Below are 22,143 nucleotides of genomic sequence, written 5' to 3'. Positions count from 1 at the left end.
GAACAATCAGCATGATAAAAACTGATAACACAAAAACAAGTAAATTAAAAGTGCGGCAGTCCAGTAGCTTGTGATAATCACAAGAAAGGTCCAAAAAGAGATTGAATTAGGCCTATATGAAAAACAGAGACCTGGAAGAATGGAAATATTTTCAAAGGAGTGTCGAGGCAATAGGGAACACCTAGAAGTATACCACTCCCAGGAGACATTAACAAACACCAAGGAGGTTAAACCTCCTTGACAGACGCACAGATTAAAAAGGATAAATGGGAAGGGTAGGACTTTAAAAACCCGAGAGAAGTACATTTGGCATCGTAGGGGACAACGCCTAAATTGCCACGAAGGAGCCGATAGGGTATAGCTGCAGACATGTGGAAACAACCAGCCAAGGGGTATATACTTAATTCTACAGCTCTTGGGAAAAGTCAACTGTACAGACTGGCTCAAGTACATTGATGGGTTTTGTATTTAAATAAATACATAGTGTCTAAATGCATTAAAAAGCAGTTGGCCTTAATTTTAGAACAAGATATATCCTGTGTGATACCATTTTGCTGCTTTAATATGGTGAATGCTATAAGAACTAATCTAATACAGCTAGTGTATTCTTAATGCCCTCCCTCCTGCTTTTAACTCTCAACTTAGACCCTAGAATAGGACTGTCTTCACACTAAGTTTTAGTTTTATAAAAGTAAATATGAACAGTTGTTGCTTCAATTTTTTTCTAATGAAACCTAATCCTGGCTCATGATTTGTAATTTTACAACTCAAAACTCAATAGCAAGCTGAACAGACAAATGCACATGAAACCTAAGCTAATCTTAACGAACCATGTAAACTCAGATTGCTAATATGTAAATCAATTATAATGAAAATTAGTAACTTATGAAAAAAAGCAACTTACAAAGCTCTGCAGGTAGGCCACAAGCTCACTGTTTTCTTTGTCAGACTGATGCAACAACTCGCCACTCTTAAACCAATGGCTGCTGTCATTTTCTGTTATGGCCCTGTCATAGTCGCCGTATTCAATGCCACTTTCACTTCCTTCTGACATAACTACCTCTGCTTGGATAGGCATGGGGAACATATCATCTATTTCACCTTCGAACTTGTCTTCTTCTTTATCATAGTTGCTTTCTGATGTTTCAGAGACCATGTCCTTCCTGACTGCCATACTGACATTATTTCTGGTTACCTGTATACTACAGCTATCCTTAATGGCTAGTTTTTCACTAGAATTGCTCTTCTTCAGACCATCTCTTTCTTTTTCTATGTGGTTTACTTTCTGGATATTGTCCTTTGATGCTTCCTGAGTGATGGTGGTAATGCTATTTTTCTTAACTTGAGGAGGTAACACTTGAGAGGTACGTTTATTAGACTGCTCTGTTGCATCAACTCCTCCTGTGGTTTTTGTTTGTCCTTTGCTTTTTTTGGGGATTTTTAATTTTACTTCAGTGATTTTAGGAAGTTCTTCTTTTAAATTATTGGTTTTTGGGGACAATTTATTATCTTTAGGGCTTGTTGTATGTGCAGCCTTTTCACCAAAGTGATTTGTTGGTTTTACAACCTCCAAACCCTTCTGAATCCCTTTCTTTTCATTGCCACTTTCCCTTTTGTCAACACTGGATTTCTCTTCTTCAGCCCCCCTAAGGACTAAGCTTCTTCCTGGATCAATAGTTTTGCTTTTTTCAGGGAAATCTTTAGAACCAAGCTTGGATGGAACCACTTTACTTTTGTCAGTATTCTTATCTTTAGACAATTGATTAGTATTAGAACTTCCTAAACTTTCAACTTTATCGTCTCTATTCTTCAAATGTTTTTTCCCTTGTTCCGTCCCCCTCACACACTTAGATTTTTCAGGAACAGCAATACTTCCTTCCTTCTTTGTTTTCTCACTTTCATCTTTTGTTAACTGTTTACTGATAACAACAGATGAAATATTCTCTTTCACATTCTTAGATTTTGTACTACTTGTACTTGAAGTTTCCTCATTTGGCCCTTTGGATTTCGTAACGTCAACAGCTTTTTTGTCATGATTGTTACACTTTTCCAGGGGCTTTCCATCACTCATGCCTTTTAAAGGCATACCAGGGCTTAAACTTTTAGACTGAGAACCCATCGCTTTCAATTGAGAACTGGAAGAGTTTATACTAATTTTCAACTGTGCACTTCCACTAATCACCTTTAGTGGACTACTGGCACTTGCAGTTTTGGCTTGAGCACTATTACTAATACCTTTCAGTGGAACACTAACACTAGGACTCATAGCCTGAGGACCTCCACTCGCTCCTTTCAACTGAACACTAGCACTTGTACTTTTGGCTTGAGCAGTTCTGCCCACCAATTTTGGAGGAGTACTTGCATTTACATTTTTGGTAACATTTCCACTAACTGTATTTGATACCGTACTGTTATTTGCCACTTTAGCATGGGCACTTACACTCAATTCTTTCACTGAAGTGCTAGCATTTGCATTCTTAGCCTGAGCACTTACACTCTCAGCTTTAGAAGATGCACCGACAACTACGGTTTTGGTCGGGGTACTTCCTGTGCTCATTTTCAATGGAGAAATGACACTTGCACTTTTGGGTTGAGTACTATTTCCCCCACTCACTTGTAAAGGTGCACTCTTGTCATGAGTTTTGGGCAGAGTGGGGGAAACACTCCCAAGCTTATCTGCGTTCTCATCCTTGGAGTCATCACTGTCAGAATCACTGTCACTGTCAGATGCATCATCTGATCCAGAAGATGAAGAATCACTGCTATCTGAATCAGAATCCCTGTCAGAATCACTGTCCGAGTCAGTGTCACTGTCTTCAAGTGTGGACATACGCTTTCCCTCAATTAAAGGTCTATATTTTTCAGGTGATGATTGGTCTCTAGGTGACAAAATATTCATGTCCTGGCTACCTCTGCCTGGCGTGCTTTGGGTAGGTTTTGGCCGCACAACATCCCCATCAGAAAACAAATCTGTTTTAGACGTGACATTACCTTTTGAACACTGTACAAGTTTTTCATATGTACTTCCTGTCGCCATTTTCTTTGCCAAAATGGGTAATTCTTTCCGAGCACTTTTGTCATTTACATTTGCTTTGAGATCAGGTGAAACCACTCCAGTGACTTGAGTTTCACAAGTTTGCACTAAGGATAGTTTATCTTCACTGACATTTTTTAATGATTCTTGAGAACAATGTTGGCTTTCATTCTCCTTCTGATGATGCTGACTATCACTTTGTGGGAGGCTTCCCTTGTCACTCTTTTCATTTTTTCCTTCAGTCACCTGAACAAAAGCCCTTAACTGGGCCAATCCCTCATCAGTCTCTTGACATTCTAGAGATTCATAGGACTCTAATACATTGGCCTCCTTCAACTCAGACACTGGCAAATCGGACTCATTCGCCTGAACCATCTCGACTCTAGACGACTCAATATCATCCTCCTCATCGTACTCTGGGACGCACTTGGTGGTTAAGTCTTTGCTTATATAGTCAGTTTCACTTGAATCCATAAGGTAATTATCTTCATACTCTGCAAAAAACATTTAAATTTTAATGTCAATAGGTCAAAGGGAGACAAATATTCAATACGGGAAATTCTTTGAACATCCCTTAGCCTAAAACTACATTCTAAGATTTATAATTTTCTTTTTAATTCTGTTGCAAGAAACAAACTTTTGTATCATTAAAAATCTGTCTCTTCAATATTACTTCAAAGGCCAGACCATCCAATATTTAGAGAAATGACATTTCTAATTTTAATTGGGTTCAACATGAAATATCCTCACACCTGTCAGGATACTACTTTGATCATAACACACAAACTACATGGATGAACTTGAGACTTTTGTAAATCTTTATATGTTAATGCAAACTGAAAGACATTATCTCAGAAGCAAAAACTCATTTACATTCCTCCCCTGAGATAGGAGGAAACAGGACCAGGGTAGACCCTCCAAATGGAATGACATATCAAGAAAGTGGAAAGATACTAGAGACAGCTACAGTGCAATGATGTTAAGTCGAAGACTAGAAGTGGTTTACAGAACAACTACATAAACGTAAAAATGAAATAATACCGCAACAAGAGAAAGCCAACACTTGCAATAAGCAATAAGTACTGAATTTTGTAACTATTTGCATAATGGCATCTGATGTTTAATATAAAAATTTGAAAATATATGAAGCAGCAGTGACATAACAGCAGAAAAACATCACCAGGCTATTCACAACTAAATAATGTAAGGGGAAAATAAGTGATGAAGGAAATGGTAAATTACTACACAAAACTATGAAAATGAGCCTTTCTTTAACTGACTCTGACCTAAGCAATGTGACAGACGAATAAAAATAAAGGGATACCCAGTACATAAGAAACATTATCACCTGCTGGAATAGGTTTTCAAAAGCCCCTTATAATCTCCCTCCTTACTGAAAGGGAGAATATATAATGATCTAACCACTTGGTATCAAGATAACAACTCCATTACCTGAGTAAGTGTAATCTGTCGGCAGTGTGAGAGCCAACAGAGCTGCAACTGCTGTGCGGGCTTCCATATCTCCTTCTTCTTCTTCATCTTCACCAGCCTCCTCTCCATCTCCCGGTTGCTGATGATCTTGTGACATCATTCTAGAATCTTAAAGAACAACATAGTAAAGTTAAGAGGCATTGACGTAACAATGTTATCCTAATAGTACTATTTTATTACCAACATTGACAATACGTACAATATGGTACGTACATTATGCTAGTTAATATCCAACAGCAGGCTGACTTCTGAGAACCATATTACGGAGCAAAACTGAGATTATAATAATGTAGTGGTACAGTTACTATACATTTACAAAATATGAAGTCTGCAATCATTAAAGAGGTAATGTTGCTGTAATTTCCTTAACTACCATAACTAAATGTGTGAACTTTGTATGAACGTGCACCAATTTCTAGTCTCAAGCTTATTTTTCTGCAATAAAAACTACAGTACATTCTACAAGGGGTCTACAAACCATAAAACAAGTCAGATGAAACATGCCAAAAAAATTTTTTTTTTTATTTGAAAACTATCTTCTCCATCTACATACTTGTTACTTGCTAAATCTCTACTGTAGTAAATTGGAATAAAAATGGCATCTGTATTGACCACTTTATAAGAATTTATTTGTAGGTAACATTGTTGTGGTTACCGAAAGCTATATATGCACAGTATTAGAAGTTGAGAAAAGGGACTCAGCATTTAGCAAGGGAAGTGGGAGATACAGAAAATGAAGGACACAATACATTCAAGTCCCAAAAAGGTCAAGATGAAAACTAAACGAGAAGACAGGCAATATTTGTAAGACGTCAGAGAACACATCACATGTCCTGGTCTACAAAGAAAAAACATGGCAAAATGTTCATGATAGTAATAATGCATCGCATACCAGCATCTATCTGACTTTCAATGTACTCCTATACACTCATGATAGTACAGTAGCTGCTGTAACAATTACCCAATGACACATCAAAGTAACAAATTTCACAATGAATGGTACGCTAAAATAGGTCTGTCATTTGTTTGGTGCTACGATATTCAAGACTATGAACCTCCATGACAACTTTTAACGTTGAAAAACCAAATGAATCTGCTAAACCTAGAAAATATTTATGAGCACAAGGGGATGCCAAACAAATTAATACATAAAATCCTTAATTACTAACTGAAAATCAAGGGCAAACTTTACAAAATAATACAAAATACCTAGGTATGCACAGTCGGCTTCTGAAATCATGTTAGGCTAAAAGTGTGATAATTTTTTTCATTGCCAACTTTGCCTTAAACCACTTCATTTCCAAGGAACTAATAATACAAACAACAGGAGGCCATGTCTTCATAAATTACAGCTGTTGGAAAGAATATGAACTGTCCCAGACATAACATATTGACATTGGCCTATACAATTCAGAAGAGGAAAGCTTACCTAGGTAGCCTCTCTCATAACTTTGTGACCTATGTTATGTCTGGTATCAATGCCTTATGTAATGACCACCTATCAACAGTTTCATAATGCAAACTTATTTGCAACAAGCAAACGCATCTTATTGAATTGGGAAGCATGCCTTTACAAAACTGAACGCCTTCTGGCAAGAAATACTGAGAGCTGAATGCACAAATATGGAACAAGAGGGACCTGTGATCAACAATTTAATAAATATGCAGTCTTAGAGTAAACAATGGCCCAAGTCTTTAGACACAATGAATCAATAGGACACAAAAAACACTTAGCCCTAGTGAAGTGAATAGATATGACGGTGACAGTCAAGTTAGGTTAGGTTAAGTCCTTTAAGCTTTGGATACTATCAAAGCTGTACTGAAGTCCTACACGAGAGTCACTCAGTAAGTTTGCAGTAAGTTGAAGCTTTGCCGATTCTAAGGACTAACCACCTGTCAAAATGGGGAAAATCCAGGTCTAAGCTACTATACCTACTAATTAAAAGCAGCATAAACTCAAGTGTTCATACTAGCCTAGACTTAGGTAGTCGGAATTCATTCCTAAGATGAATTTGTAAGATGACTAATCTATCCTCAAATTTGGGATAAAAAAAGCCAATCAGCATCAAGCTACAGCTAATCTAGCATGGACGATTTAATGCAATTAACACCATGGGATGACAGGCCCACGCCTACCTCAGATCCTGGGGGGAATAGCCCGAAGGTTAAATATCCAGAACATATGGCGATTCAATTTCTTTTTCATAATTCTCGATCTACCGTTGAAACGACGACGTATCAAAGATGAAACGACAGAGTACCAAAGAAGGGAAACTCAATCAAGTTTCAATGGAAAAGGGAAATGCAAGTGATTAACCGTAAACAGGTTTACACTCGGAGACGTCTTCTCTTCCTTAGTGATGCCTTCTGTCAAGGTTCACAGGAGGATACATAAGGGCACGAAGAACAAGGCGGACAATGGAAATTCATGAGATAACAGCGGTTGAAACAAGACATCCCTTGGGATAGCTATGAAGAGCGTAGTCTACTTCTACAAAGTGGCAGCGTTGCTTGACAACCCACAGCGTCTTCGTCTTCACCCTTTTGCTGCGCTGTATATCCGGCCTCTTTTCCTGTTCTTACCCTTGCACAATAACTATTTGTCATGTAACTCACAAGATTAGGGACAAAGGATCTCCATCTCACCTCTGATGAATGGCCTTGGACATGACAAACGACAGGGAGGTAACGTTTTCCTGGGTATCTTCAGATAGTAAATTCTCCTGCTGGAGGAGGAGGTGGAGAGAGGAACCCACCGATGATCACGTGACCCTGAAACCCAGGTTGCCGCCGCGCTGATATGCCACGTCTTTATCGGTGGTAATTTCAAAAGATAAGGGCGGAAGGTTTCTAAGGGCGTAGTTTCTATTCAGTCACGCCCATTTGTGGCAGGAGGTCGTCCCGACAAACACCGGGGTTTTACACATTACCGCTCGCGAGTCCCGACTCATCGAACTTATCGTGAATTCGCAATCGGCATAATAACTTCGGGTCTTCTCAGACTGAATTTCATCCGCTTCATTGTGTGTCGCGGGTTTTCAGTAGTATGAATGTTTTTGTGTCATCTGTATGAACCTTGAACTTCGTTGTTATTCGAGGGGTATCAAAATTAATGGTTAATTTGCAATAAATTCCATTCATGGCATACGCCCACAGCTTACGTGCGTTAGTTGCAGGTGCATATACCCTCAAAGCCTGATTTGTCACTTGTTACCTTCCTTCAAGCCCTTTCATTTCACGCGTTAGTCGAGACAAATCAGCTCCTCAAACGTTCGAAACGTCTTGCGTTGCTGAAACTTAAAATGCTTAATGGACTTCGTAGGTGTTTAACCGATATCCGAGTTTACGATGGAGTAGAGTTCGACTTCCTTCCAGCACGGGTTCTTCTTTTTATGGATAACCTACTGGAACAAGAATAAACAAAACAGCAATAAACGTTCAATGTTATATATATCGTCGTTTTATTTTTACTCTTTTCACAGTTGACATTACAGATTGGAAGAGGAATACAGTAGACTGAAAAACATTCAGACTACCTATAATCCGTGAAATTCTGGATTATTACAAGAGGGTATTCAATAAATTCAAAACCTATTTTCAGCAGTTTCACATATTTAGTTATACGAGTTGTAGCCAGAGTAAAATAGTTTTGTAATACAACTGCCACTCGTTTTCAGGAGTAAACCGGTTTATTAAAAATTATTAATCTAAGTCTCTAATAACTTGCAAGGAATGAAAGCATGCTACTCATGGTTCACCTTCTCTCGTTAGTCAATAGTTTAGGTTATTCTATTTTTGCACTAAGTTTGATGCAAGAGCAGTCCGGTTAGCTTTATGTTTATTATTACAGTTTATCTTTAGTTTATTTTCTAAGCTGAATTAACGAGGCAGTATTTAAAGTTATCGACATAGCTGATCTGCTGTGGTACTGCAAGATATCTGGTAGTGGTATTACAGACAGAAAAATCCAAGTCTAATAAGTATATAAAAAAAAAATTCTGATCAATATTCACTTTTGTGTCAGCTGGGGATACCAACAAGAGAGGGAAATCAGTGTGTACCTACACATTATACACACACAGCCAGAGGCAGAGAACTTTAGACATTATTAGTTTATCCCATTGTTGACCTAATCAATAAATGGGGTACTTGGTAGCTTGCTAACAGGTGGATTCCAGGTGGAGATAAGAGCAGGGAACTGGCATCGTCATCCCAAAATAATTATTGAAAACTCACTGGGACAACAATTCTTGAGTATACTGTATTTTCTGTAGGTGCGTAGAGTTGTTTTCTTAAATCTGAATTTAAGCGCTTACGTGTAATGCAATTTACCTGGCATTTCTACTTTTAACATTTGAAGAGGAAATCTTGCTTTCAAAGTTTAGCTTTCTTGCAGTTTGCCTAATTTATTACTTCAGTTACCGTGCGAATATTTACCGTACTTAAATTTTTTTCTGAATGTCCATACAACACCTCAAAAGGTTAGCAAATGGATTGTCGTTACATTATTTGGTTGTGGTTTGTTAATAAGGAATATTCATTCATTTAAGATAAATATGAGTGAGAATTGAGGTTTTCTACTTTTTGTCTTAATATTCTAAATATTCTAACCTTACAAAAATGAATTCATATGCACTAGACCGTAAACATGCATCTTTCTTCTTCTTCTTCCCAGCTTGTTCCCATTTTTATATGGGGTCGCCGTTTCGGATGAGCCGTTTCCATCTATTTCTATCCTGCGCTTCTGCCTCATCAATTCCCTTCTCATGTAAGTCTCCTCTCACACAGTCCTTCCATCTCTTTCTTGGTCTCCCTCTTCTTCTTCTTCCTTGCACCTCCACCCCAATAGTATGTCTCCCAGCGTGGTCCTCATCTCTCCTCAACAGGTGTCTATACCATCTCAGCCTCCCCTCCTGCACTTTCTTTGATACTTCCACCACCTTAGTCGACCCCCTTATGTAGTCATTTCTGATCCTATCCTCTCTTGTCACCCCAGACATCCATCTAAGCATTCTCATTTCTGCCACATCCATCTTCTTCTGCTCTGTTTTTCTCATGCTTGCTGTTTCCGTACCATACAGCATTTCTGTTCTCACCACCATCTTGTGAAATTTTCCTTTTAACCTAAGCGGCACTCTTTTGTCACAAAGAACTCCAGAGGGCCGGCTCTCCAGTTTGTTTCCAGGCCTGCCTGTACACCCGATGTTTTACTTCTTCTTCCATACTTCCTCCAGCGTTAACAAAAGATCCCAAATACTTAAACTTATCAACTCTCCTTATTTGCTCTCCACCAAGCTGAATACTTTCTCTATCATCCCCCTCATTTCAGTGTAATTTCTTTCATCAATAACAACCATTAGCTACATAGAATTAATAGGTATCTCATGAATATATGCAATATCTTTAGGTACCTCTCACAATAACTGTTACTCAGTCTGACAAGGTAATTCTGTAGTACGTGAATTAAATTTCTTAATATCTTTAAGATTACTTCGGTATTGGTAAGCGATGGGTTTCCCAGAGGATTTCCCAAGTAGAGTATGAAAATATAAACTTTACAAATACCATAAATTTGTTCACCTTTTTTTCTGAAGTATTAAGTCATATCATCACGTACCCCAGAATATTTTAGTTGTAAAATGATAAAACACCAAGTCATATGGAGAGTAGAAAACTGATCATAAATACGTCTACTGCTTGGCTTCCTTCTGGTGCTATGTTCCATTCCCAAAAAATAAGAAAATAAATAAATAAAAATCTAACCACATACTTCAACCATAAGCATCACTAATTAATGCTAGCGATTTTCATCGTTCCAATTTAACAACGCGAGTGTATTAATTGATTTTAACTCCAATTTAACACACTGAGTGTATTATACTAGCCACAGGATTATGACGCTCGTCAAACACACAGAGTAGCTGATGGCTGATTGCATTTCGTTTTACATACAGTTCATTCTAAGTTTAGAATATGAAAGTTGAACTTTGAAGTGTAATTACAGAAGAAAACCCGGATTACAACGGCCACAAGACAGGATTGCCACGGCTCTGTTTCTTTTCTGGATTAGCTCCAAGTATTTCCACAGACATCTATAAGAAAATTACATTCTTTGTTGAAAATGTTCTCAGCTTTATGAAGTTAATGAACATCTTTGTTTGTTTATTTGTATGGTGATTTTACGTTGCATGGAACCAGTGGTTATTCAGCAACGGGACCAACGGCTTTACGTGACTTCCGAACCACGTCGAGAGTGAACTTCTATCACCAGAAATACACATCTCTCACTCCTCAATGGAATAGCCGAGAATCGAACCCGCGACCACCGAGGTGAGACGCTAATACCATACCAACCACACCGCTGTGGCGCTTGAACATCTTTGCTTATGTAATAAGAACGACTTAAAAGAATTCAGGAAATATGCTGTACTTACGTGTCTAGTTTCTGGATAGTCCATAAATTTTCACCAAGGAAAATGTTTGTGATGAATAGTTTTTCATATATTTACTCAACGTGTTTCCCTCAATGCATAGTTTTTCAAAGATTTTTAATAAACTTAACAGCTAATCCATTGCAGACCATTCGGCTAAGAATAGAAGCTTTATTGGGTAACTAGGATATAAAATTTTAGGCCAAAGGCCTACCGCTGGGACCTATGAGGTCATTCAGCGACCAGTGGGAAATTGTGAGTCAGGGAGGTTTAATAGGTATAATAGAAGGAAAACCACGTAGTCGCACCAAGTAACAATTGTAAGGAGCTGGTGGAAAGTAAGATTGAAGAAAGACAATATAATAAGAGGTACAGTAAAAAGAAATGAAAAGGGTTGCAGCTACAGGCCGGCGAGACTTTGCAAAGAGCCTTCAGTAATGCCTATACAGTGAGTGCACTGCATGGCACTACTCCCCTCCAGGAGTTACTGGGTAAAGAAGACGGTTTCTGTTTTTAAATGAAACTGTATCGCAGCAAATCCTGCTTTAGAGAGAGATGTAGATCAGCTTGTATAGATGGTGCAATACGGGCGCCTTTACGTAGTATGTATATTTTCATGTAAAAATACAAGAAAAATACATTATATGAACAGTAAACTGTTGATAGTATAATATTTGAAGTCCCAGTCTGGCATCTCAGCCGGTCAACTCCTTTACTTAGAACTATACTTTTATGCAGAAAAATTACTAAGATGATCAAGACGATCATCTTAGTAAGCACTTTACTATAAGATAAACAATGACGCAGCAAAATCTTCATACATATACAACTAAGGCATGTTTACAAGATAAGGGAATTGTGAATTAACTTCCTAACAGAGAAGAGCCTATTAGTTGGTCGGCGTCAGTTGATCTTTAGATCCACCGTTTTCACCATTCCTCAAGGAAGATAGAATATAGAATTTTGATCAAAGACCTAGCACTGAGACCTATGAGGTCATTCAGCTGTGACACTGAATTTTACAGTGAAAAGGTTTGAAAGGTGTAAAAGGAGGAAAACCTCACAGTTGCAGTATGAATCAATTGTTAGGAGAGGGTGGAAAGTAAGATGGAAGACAGAGATTATGAAAGGAGGTGCAGTAATAGGAATGAGACAGGTTGCAGCTTGGGGCTGAAGGGACGCTGCAAAGAATCTCAAGTAATGCCTACAGTGCACTGCATGAGGCGCACTGACGGCCCTTCCCCTCTCAAGGGGTCATTATAGAAAATTTCCTTCAACTTCACACTGCCTGTTGCTTGTCCAAGACAACATTCGACTCAACTACTAAGAGAACCTTTCCTCTGGTGGGAAATTTCCTATTAGATGGGCTTTATTAGTAAACTGTAGTCCCTGTTAATGGATTGATGATTGGTATTTGGTCTCTGTTATAAGTAGCGTTTGGTCTCTATTGCAAGAAATGCATCATGTAAACATTATTTATCAGTATCCAAAGGCTACAGGATTTTAAAGATTAAATCTCGGATTGAACAGTAGCAAAAATTCAAAGTTTGGGTAATGCCAAAGAGAGGCGTTCCAATATTGAAGAGCAAAAGAGGAAGAGAAGTCTTATATAGGTCAAAGCCTTGTTTACAAGTTTTGCTCAGTGTCTCACAGCAGTCCAAAACCCGTAACATGCAGCTAACTTGGAAAAGTTGAATGACAGTCAATCAACTCTCAAGCAATGTCCCAAGTAGGATACACAGCAGGAACAAAGAGGGAGGATATGCCAACTGAAGCTTAAAAATAATTGTGTTACTGATGTCATACAAGGCTTTTGAATTATCAAGAGACACAGGGAAAGAAAAGTCCCCATGCATAACAGAACAATCCTCCATACAGTGATGGACAAGGTCTCAACATATTAAAGCTACTCAAATGCATTCTCAGTAGAGCACAATTAGGATTTAACCTAGACATTGCAACTGACAGACAGTTACTTTTAGAATGTGTGGAGGAGACCAAGTAATTTCCAAGTCCCATGAAATCCCATGGTACATTTTTTAGCTATTTAAAATATAGTGGTACCTCAATTGTCGAACGTTCATGTGTCGAACTTTCCGTTTTTCGAACAAATCCTCGTACTTCGAACTGACTGATTATCTAGATTATACGTACTTGTATTCGACGGCCTACTGGGTCTTACAAGTTAAACTGTATTAATTTATTTTTTCATTTACAATACATAGTTTAATGATAACAATATTCGACAAAATACATAAAAGTATAAAGCATTTAATATAAAATTTAGCTTTCAATATAACATTTAGCATAAAAGATGCATAAAATCGTAGGTAACCGCGGTGACGTCACGCCCAGGTGACTTGAGACTGAACGAGGGAGCGTTGATATGTTGAGGAGAGAAGGGAATGAGAGAGTTAAAAATATTATTGTATGTATGTAAAAGCAATAACAATTCACATAAAAAGGGAATTTCTCAATTAATTTAATGTAATGATAAAGTATGAAAAAAAATCTTAATTGAGCCAGTGTCTAGTGCGCCGAGTGAGACGGTCTAGTTGAACAATATTAACAAATATTAAATGAAAGAACAAAGCTAACTTGAGGTAGAGGGAGGTAGCGTTTCTATGTTTTAGGAATAATGAATGAATTATTTTAAGTTATCATGCGTCTTGGTATTGTTGAGGAGAGAAGAAGAGGCAGTAAAATCTATACTATAATAACATAAAAGCAGTACCAATTCACATAAATAATAAAATGCTATTTTCACAATAAATTGAGCGTAAAGATAAAATATGAAAACAATCAAATGCAATAAAGTAAAAAGGAAAAAAAAAGGGTCTTAATTGAGCCAGTGCTCGGTGTGCCGAGTGAGACGGTCTAGTTGAACCAAGGTCTAGAGAATATAAGGTCTTTTCATGCTCAGCTTAAACTGGGTTACAGGATTAAACGGCTAAGTGTGTGACGTCATAATAACAGCAGTCAGGCCCCTTAACCTATAGCAATCCTGCCTTTACTTTCTCTTTTTGTATTTTTCTAAATACTCTAAGCTATTCGATAATTAAATTAATAGTCAGATGTAGGTTCTTCATTCTACTATGTTAAGAAGAATAATCATAAGAGAGATCATTAGAACATTTTCGCCAAATAACATTGAAATTATAGAAACCCTACCTTTGCTTTCTTCTTTTTATCCGTTATTAAATACTATTATCTATTTCCGAAGAAAAATGATAGTCAGAATAAAAACTATATTTTAATATATTAAATAATCATGAGCGAGTTCTAAAGAACATTCTAAACAATAATATAAATATATGTCTAAATTACACATTTACCAGATCTCCATAAAATCACATTTTGCACATATATAGCTATATCGCTAACTTTTTCAATCTATGTACCGCTTTCCTGGAACTACTAATGTGTCTGTTCAAATTTCGAATTCTAAAAATGGTATGGCATGGAACAAAATATTTCGACTTCTGAAGTGATTTGGATGCGACTGCTAATTATATCCGCTAATTTAATTATCGCTCCTTCTAAGGCTGTTAAAACATCTTCCTCTCATGGTGAGAATCAAACATCCTATCCATACATTTCAAATGATCAAGAAACACTAGGTTTCATTAGTTTCCCTTCACTAAAGCTTATGGCATCAATCTTTGTGTCATCTTCCTTTGTTACTTTTGCTCCTAAATGTTCCAGTTGTGGAAACTTGTGAGCAATGAACCCGCCAACATATGGCATCTTCCCATGTTTGTTCTTCCACTTCCTGGTCTTTAAAGTCATCACTTTGATCATCCTTATTAAATACTGGTAAGCAAAATAAAATTGCTGATATACTGGGTGCTTTCTGAAGGGAATTTCCTTCGTCTTCGAATGATGCGCCTTGCTTGTCAGGGACGTGGGAAAATGAGGCGGATGTTACATTTTCACTGTTGCAATTTTACACGTTGCTCTTTGAGCTTACAAGTGTGCTCTCTTTCCCTAAAAGGTGGGCTCTGAGACGATGTTTAAATGCAACTGGTGATGGGTGTCTACCGTACGCTCCCATTTGACTTTTGTAAACAAAAAAGTGCCCCAACCCAGCCTGATTTAGTCTGTAATTTAGAGTATACGTCATGCCAAGTTTTTATTTTGCCATTTTCAGCAAGTTAGACAAAGGATAGAGCGTTGTACTTTTCTTCACTTTCATTTCTCTAGCGGTTCTATTCATGTCTTGAGAGATTTTGTCTTGTAATTACAGGTTTAGTCAAGTCAGCATTTCTTGATGATTTTCTATCTGTTCTGTTAGCAGTCGAGAATAAAACGGATCAAACTATCTATCAACAAGCCGAATGAAATGGCTTGTAATTTCCCAGCCCTTCTCTTCAAATATCCTTTGTTGTCGAAGTGATCAAAATATTTATAAGTACTTTTGGACAGCAGTTGCACGGCAAGTTTAACTTTGATTCGTTGCATACCTACAATAACATTGATGTGTTTTTCAGAAAGTTTATAAGCTGTCCGAAGATCACTTCATTCCTCTTTATTGGCTCTCTAACTGGACCATTGTGAGCGTAAGTACTACATACAGTTGTCTTAAAGTGTTCCTTTACCTCATCCCCTTTTGTTTCATGAAAATGGTCTGGTAACACAGCAATGAAGCCTGTTTGTCAATGTGTTAATGATATTAATGATATAAGAATAATATTTACATTACCAGTGAAATAAGTTGTTAAATATATAGAAAAATTGTATAACAACAGAATAATAGAAATAGCAATGGTGAAAATCATATTCAGTGCTTACTAACCATAATCGTCAACCTTTGTTCCATTCAGGTGTGGCTGCTGCAGGCATTTGCTGGGATCATACTTTTGTCCATGGTAAATCATTATTTAGTGTCAATTTCACACCCTCACCAATATTGCTGTGTCTTCATGGACGGCGACACAGCGATATCAGTGAGGGTGTAAAAAAAGTTATTGAAGTCAAACTAACCGTTTCAAATATCTCGTTCAATATTTAATATTTCCCTCCACATGTGACCTAACAAAACACCAAGAAGAAATCATCAATTGTATTTTCATTTTTATGAAAGTAAACTCCACGATGATCGATGATCATTCGCAGAATAGGGAGGTTCATACGAGTTCATGACAACTATGGTGGTAGACAGAACATTCAACACAACCATATCATACAAAACATCAGCAACTCTTACTCTACCATTTGTCAACCTTGATGCTAATCACATCTACAGCTACACGGCTTTGATCAATCAAGCACCAGGCCTTGGAGACCATATGGTGCTATATTATGCTGTTATAGATACAGTATGGTCAAAATTATTGGTTGAGTGGTTATATTAGATGAAGAATATTTATATACGTATAAATATTCTTCATCTGGAGGCAGGAAAGGATTACATAAAGGATATGGAAAGAAGGATATGACAAGTTGGTCACAAGGTTGGAGGGGATCTGTTCGTCAGGTAGGAGTGTGTGGGTTGGAATGGCCAATTTGTAGTCGGACAAGAGCTGTTTCCCACCGTCTATTCTTGTGACATGGGTTTACTGTTGCTAAAGAGGAAAAGTGTGGTCAGTCTACAACAATTGTTACCTTTGACCAACCACTGTACACAGATAAAGCTAAACTGGCTTTGCAGTTGATTTCCCTTGCCTATTTCTTGCTTTACCATCCACCTAGGAGGATTTCCTCTTCTAAAAGTAATTTTTTCGATTCATGGGGAATATAATGGCTGGAAGTCATCTTGAGGAGCTTTAGGAAACAGTTTATGTCATGGATAGCATTCTGCATGATGACTCCCAAAGTCTACATGCACATTCTTCAACTTGTGAAGCTGTAAGGATGTTTTGTTTCAAATCAATTAATGTTGACAGAACTCAAAAATGCTCTGAAAACCACCTGTTCATTTCAATTGATAACACTTGAAAAGTTTGATGATAAACAGAACTCTAGTCCTACTGAAGATATATATGTGCTTGAAAAAGAGTTCAACAACTTGTCATGTGTAAGAACTAAAAAAGTTACCATTTTCAAATCTCTTGTAAATGCAAAGCATTATCATGACTGAGGTAAGTGTAAAGCTTAAAATACGAGCAATTTTTAATCAATTTGTATTTTTCATAGCTAATCAACCTGAGATCTTAACATTAGGATAAATCTTCTAGCACCCGCTGGAAACCGGTTAAAAACAATCAAAGATTGTAATGCAAGGATTCTGTAGCATCTGGCAACTCATGGACATACGAGGTGGGGTGTGGTCACAGACCATACTTGAAATCCTGTGACACATTAGTCTTTCTTTCAAACCAGGATAGCAGAGGGGCAGCTAGAAGTGGGCAGTCAACGTTAAGACCTCAGGTTTGTTAGCTATGGAAAATACAAATTGGTAAAAAATTTGTCATTTGTTCATATGCAGAACAAAACTTCAGTCTTAATATTAGGAAAGACTCATACTTAGAGGGAGGTATGAGAATCCTGAACTGACTGGGGGTTCAGCACACCTGACCACCCTTTCTAGAAGTTCGAGTTCTAAAGAAGGGTCTCAGCCCATCAGAATAAGATATGATGGTATCTAAAAACTCAGCCTGCTGGGATGAAACACAATGATACATGATCACATTCATTGCATTCAAAGATGAAAAGAACTCCATCTGTTCAAGCAACAAATCATGTAGGCCACAAGGGGTTTGTCACCACTCCTCCCTCCACTTGCTTGAGAGAGGAGCATATGCTACTGAGAAGCAAATTTGTCTATTGTATGGAATACAGACCAAATAAAAGTAACACAGTATGTCCACTGCACTCATCTGTATCAGACCAGATCCAGCGTATGATATGTCTACTCTCCAACCCGCCTATAGGAATGAAGAAAGGTATAAAAAGAAAGAATGAGACCAGCCATCTCACTCATTATCTCTTCCACACAATCAACTTAGGTAAGATAAGATACAAACTGTCCTGCTAGGGACACTGGATGAGCTACACAACTTATTGGGCAGCCACCACTGAACCCAAGGAAAAAGTTTCCAAGAACCTGTGGACAATGTCCTTCAGGTAAAAGGAAGTGATAGTGGTCTGCTGAAGCCAGGAACCAGCATTCAAAATCCTACGAACAGGCAAGTTCTTAAAAGCCAGAAGAACTCATTCCTCTGATATCATGTGCCCTTGAATGTGCAGTATCCGTGATAGAACTTGAAGGTGAGGGGTATGCCTGTTTAATCGCCTCACGAAGCCAGAATGAAATGGTATTCTTGCTTCAGCCCATCCTAACAAAAAGTCTGCAACACCTAGACTTTCGGTGATGAGTACTTTTTAGATAGCAACACAAGAGCTCTGATGGGACAAAGCAATAATCCCTGCGGATCACTGTCCACAAACTCATTCAGGGAGGGTATCGAAAATGAGGCAAATCTGTCATCATACACCAAGGGATTTTAAGTCTTATCCACAAATTCTGGGACAAATTCGAAGGCTACAGAACCCCAACCCCTGATATGTTTAATGTCATAACTCAGGCTATGAAGCTCTCTAACTCTCTTTGAGGAAGCCAAGGCCAACAGAAAAACTGTCTTTGGAGTCAGTTCCCTGTCTGACGATTGACCTAGAGGTTCAAATGGAGCTCGAGTAAGACTACTCAATGATCAGAATAAGATCCCATGTAGGAGGTTTGAGTTCTCTTGGTGAACAAGATTGTTTGAAACTCCTGAACAACATCGAGATTTCCCAGGATGAAGTATGTCCATGCCTTTCCGGGATAGAATCAAACCCAAGGCAGCCCTGTAGCCTTTGACAGCAGAGATGGAAACACCTTTCGCACTCCTGAGAGATTAGAAAATCTGCTATCCACTGAACAGAAGTTCCGAATGGAGGGAAACCCCGTCGACAACACCAATCACAGTAGATGGCTCCCTTTCCCTGGTATCTGCTGATGAAGACCTCCTGAGGTAGCCGGACATCTGACCTCCTACCCTGCGAGAAAAACCTCTCGCTCGTAGGAGATATTTGACAGTTTCCAGCCGTGAAGAGATAGGGACCCTAACAACTGGTGGTACCTGTCCACATGGAGCTAGCAAAGCAGGTTGTGCCAAGGGGGAATTTCTCTTGGAACTGCTAACAGAAGAGACAGAAGGTCTGGGAACCACTCTGCCTGGGGTCACAGAGGCACCACCAAGGTCATCCTGAGATTCTTGGAACTCATTATGTACTCTGTTCAGGACTTGATGGATCTGGCAGAACAGAGGGAAGGCGTACACCTCCAGATTGTCCCAAGGGTGCTGGAGGGCATCCTCCACCATAGCAAAAAGATCCGGGACCACCGAGAAGTAGATCTCCAGCTTCCTGTTGAAGCGGGTAGCATAAAGGTCTAACATGAGTCTTCCTCACAGGTGAAATAGCCTGTCTGCTATGTCCTGATGCAGGGACCACTTCGTACCTAGAACTTGACTCCAACGACTGAAGTTTGTCAGCCACCACATTCCTCCTGCCTGAAAAGTTGTCGATCGCCCACTGGTGCACCTCAACTGTCAATGAGTGGAGCTGGTGAGACATTAGCAACCCCTGTTTGTTCACATAGACCATCACTGTAGTGTTGTCTGACATCAGAACAACCGAGTGCCCCTCTACCCTCTCCCAAAACTCCCACAGACCCAGGAAAGCTGCTTTCAACTCCAGCACACTGATGTGAAGCAGATTGTCTTCTGCACTCCATACTCCCAAGGCTAGGAGCTCTTTGAGATGAGCACTCCAACCTTTGGTAGAAGCATCCAAGAAAAGGAGTAGATCCGGAGAGGGTGAATGTAGAGGGACTCCCACTGTAAGATTCCAGTCATCCAACTACCACCATAGATTGCTTCTTACCTTTGCTGACAGAGGTATCTGCAGTTGAGGGGAATCTCCTGCCGGGGACCAAAACTCCTTCAGTCTCCACTGCCGAGAACGAGTGTGGAGACAACCATGAGGGACCAGCTTCTCGAGAGATGACAAGACGCCGAGAACTTGTCACTGGAGAGCTGGGTGCTCATTCTGTACAAGGAAGGAGTGTGCAAAATTCTTGAACTTCTACAATCTCTGGTCCAACAGAAAAACTCTTGACGAGTCAGACGAGTTTACAACATGAGAATACTTTACAATGAGGAGATCTGATACTGGAATATGGACTAATATGATGACTGAACAGGTACTAACGCACTTGATTAAAATAAGTGGTCTGACCATAGGACAATGAATTACACCCTTAGTTATTGGGAAGTATGTATGCATTGCCAGAAACAGCAAATATATGTAGTGGAATCCTTCTGTGGGGTTACAACTGCACATCCTAGACAGAATGTAAAACTATTTATCTTGACAGAAACATGATAGTTCTACTAATAGGAATACATTTAAAAAACTGGCTATTCATCAGATCTTCACCATCACTATCTTTCACTGCAAGTAAAATATGGATAATACAAATGTGAATGCTAACATGGCACTGTCAACTGGTTTAGCATTAATAAATGAGGCTGAAGTAAAGACTTTCCAACATCTACCTGCTGTAAAAAAAATATTATTAAACCCTTGGGAAGTGGAACAAGTCGGTTTAAATAAACAATAAACAAATTATACTGTCAACTCAAATCAGTTACTCCACAGAATTGTTTTGCAAAGAGTGCAGAACACCTTGAGTCACATCTCAAGTATGAACTAGTTAACTGACTGCTTCCTTTTTATAATTTATATCATATGCACAAAGGAACAAGATCTCTTTTCCCAGTAACTGAGCCATTGGCATCCTGTGAAAAAATGTTTCTCAAACTAAAGCAATTCATGTAGTCTGGCAGCATCCAGCAACAAACAGACTGACTGAACTCGAAACTTCCTCCACAAATGATTGATTGTGCAGTACTTCCCTTATCTAACATATAATGTGCATGCCCCTTCTAGAATAATTACCAATGTCACCATTCTTGTAATATCACAATAAAAAAAATTAAAATATGTGTACTCTCATGTTATGGAAAATCCTTAAAAAAATATACAAGAAAAGTACCTGCTGTTAAGTACAAGGAAGTTACCTACACGGAACATACCTCGGGCCTTACACAAAAAAAAAAAAAAAAAAAAAAAAAAAAAAAAAGCACACACAAACACACTCCATGGTTGCACTTGTTTGTATGATGTTTTTATGTTGCATGAAACCAGTGGTTATTCAGCAACAGGCTGCACTTGTGTTGAAAGTGCTAAATCAAAATCAGTTCCATACCACTGAATGGTGTTGAGGACATGTCGTGCAGAGAAACATGAACAATAGGGTGAGGAATAGCACAGTAGGTTGGCCAGTACCTTTCTGGTCCATCTCTGGCCTACAGTTGATGCTGGTAACCACTGATTGTGGTTACCAGCATGGTTATAGGCGAGTTTAAAAAGTGCTTGTCTTAGTGTTACCTTATTCCCTTTCACAATAACCAAGCTATCTGATATCTTGGTAGGCAGACATGAAAACAAAATTACCAAAATTTCTTCAATTATTTTTTATTAGGTACGTAAACCAGTGCCTCTTATGTAGGAATATTCCTCAGTGAGAGCTGGAAAGTCACTGAAACATGTTAACAAGGTAGTTAACTTGTGTGTGTGTGGGGTGGGAGGGTGAGAAGGAATCCACTCACCTCTACTCACTGAGCACTTTTTCCTTCCGCATCAGGAATTAAGTTGGGTGGGTGAGGTGGGAATATAATAAAAGTTCTGGTTAAGTAAAAATGGAAAAATTAAAATTATTTTCAAAATTTCTATAAAAGTAACAAACCATTGCCTTTTAAACAGGAGACTTACTCCTTAGGTGGTAATTCATCTCTAAATTAACTGGGAAGTTGAATCTCCACCCAGAAATGTCAAGTGAGTAAGGAAACCCAATTCCTACGACTTCCTATCTGTCTGGAATCTTGCTCAGAAAAGGAAAACACTTGGAGAACTTAATGTGACCCTGTGAAGGGGCAATACAAGCCAGAGGAAGCTCAATTTGGAAATCATTAAAGTAATATTATTGGAAAGTATAAAAGGCACTGGTTTGTATACGTACCTAGAAATTTTATTTTTAGTAACTTGCATTTTTCTAAATTATAAACAAGAGCTATTTATATAGTAGTACTGTCCATCCTGAAATTTGACTTTGCACCATGGGTACAATTGTGAGCCCAA

General features: G+C 38.5%; 1 protein-coding gene across 1 annotated transcript in view; it reads right to left on the bottom strand.

The window, feature by feature from the left end:
* LOC135195076 (uncharacterized) overlaps positions 1-7,465 on the bottom strand; it is a 50,860-nt gene extending 43,395 nt beyond the window's left edge. The window contains 3 exon segments of the mRNA XM_064221448.1: positions 905-3,528; positions 4,487-4,633; positions 7,142-7,465. Of these exon segments, the coding sequence (XP_064077518.1) occupies positions 905-3,528; positions 4,487-4,625 (2,763 nt within the window). The 5' untranslated portion in view covers positions 4,626-4,633; positions 7,142-7,465.
* Positions 7,466-22,143: the final 14,678 nt, after the last annotated feature.

Source organism: Macrobrachium nipponense, chromosome 15 (genome assembly GCF_015104395.2).
Source record: "Macrobrachium nipponense isolate FS-2020 chromosome 15, ASM1510439v2, whole genome shotgun sequence".
NCBI classification, from domain to species: domain Eukaryota; kingdom Metazoa; phylum Arthropoda; class Malacostraca; order Decapoda; family Palaemonidae; genus Macrobrachium; species Macrobrachium nipponense.
Note: the sequence above shows the minus strand (reverse complement) of the source record. Positions and strands in the feature narration are given on the sequence as shown.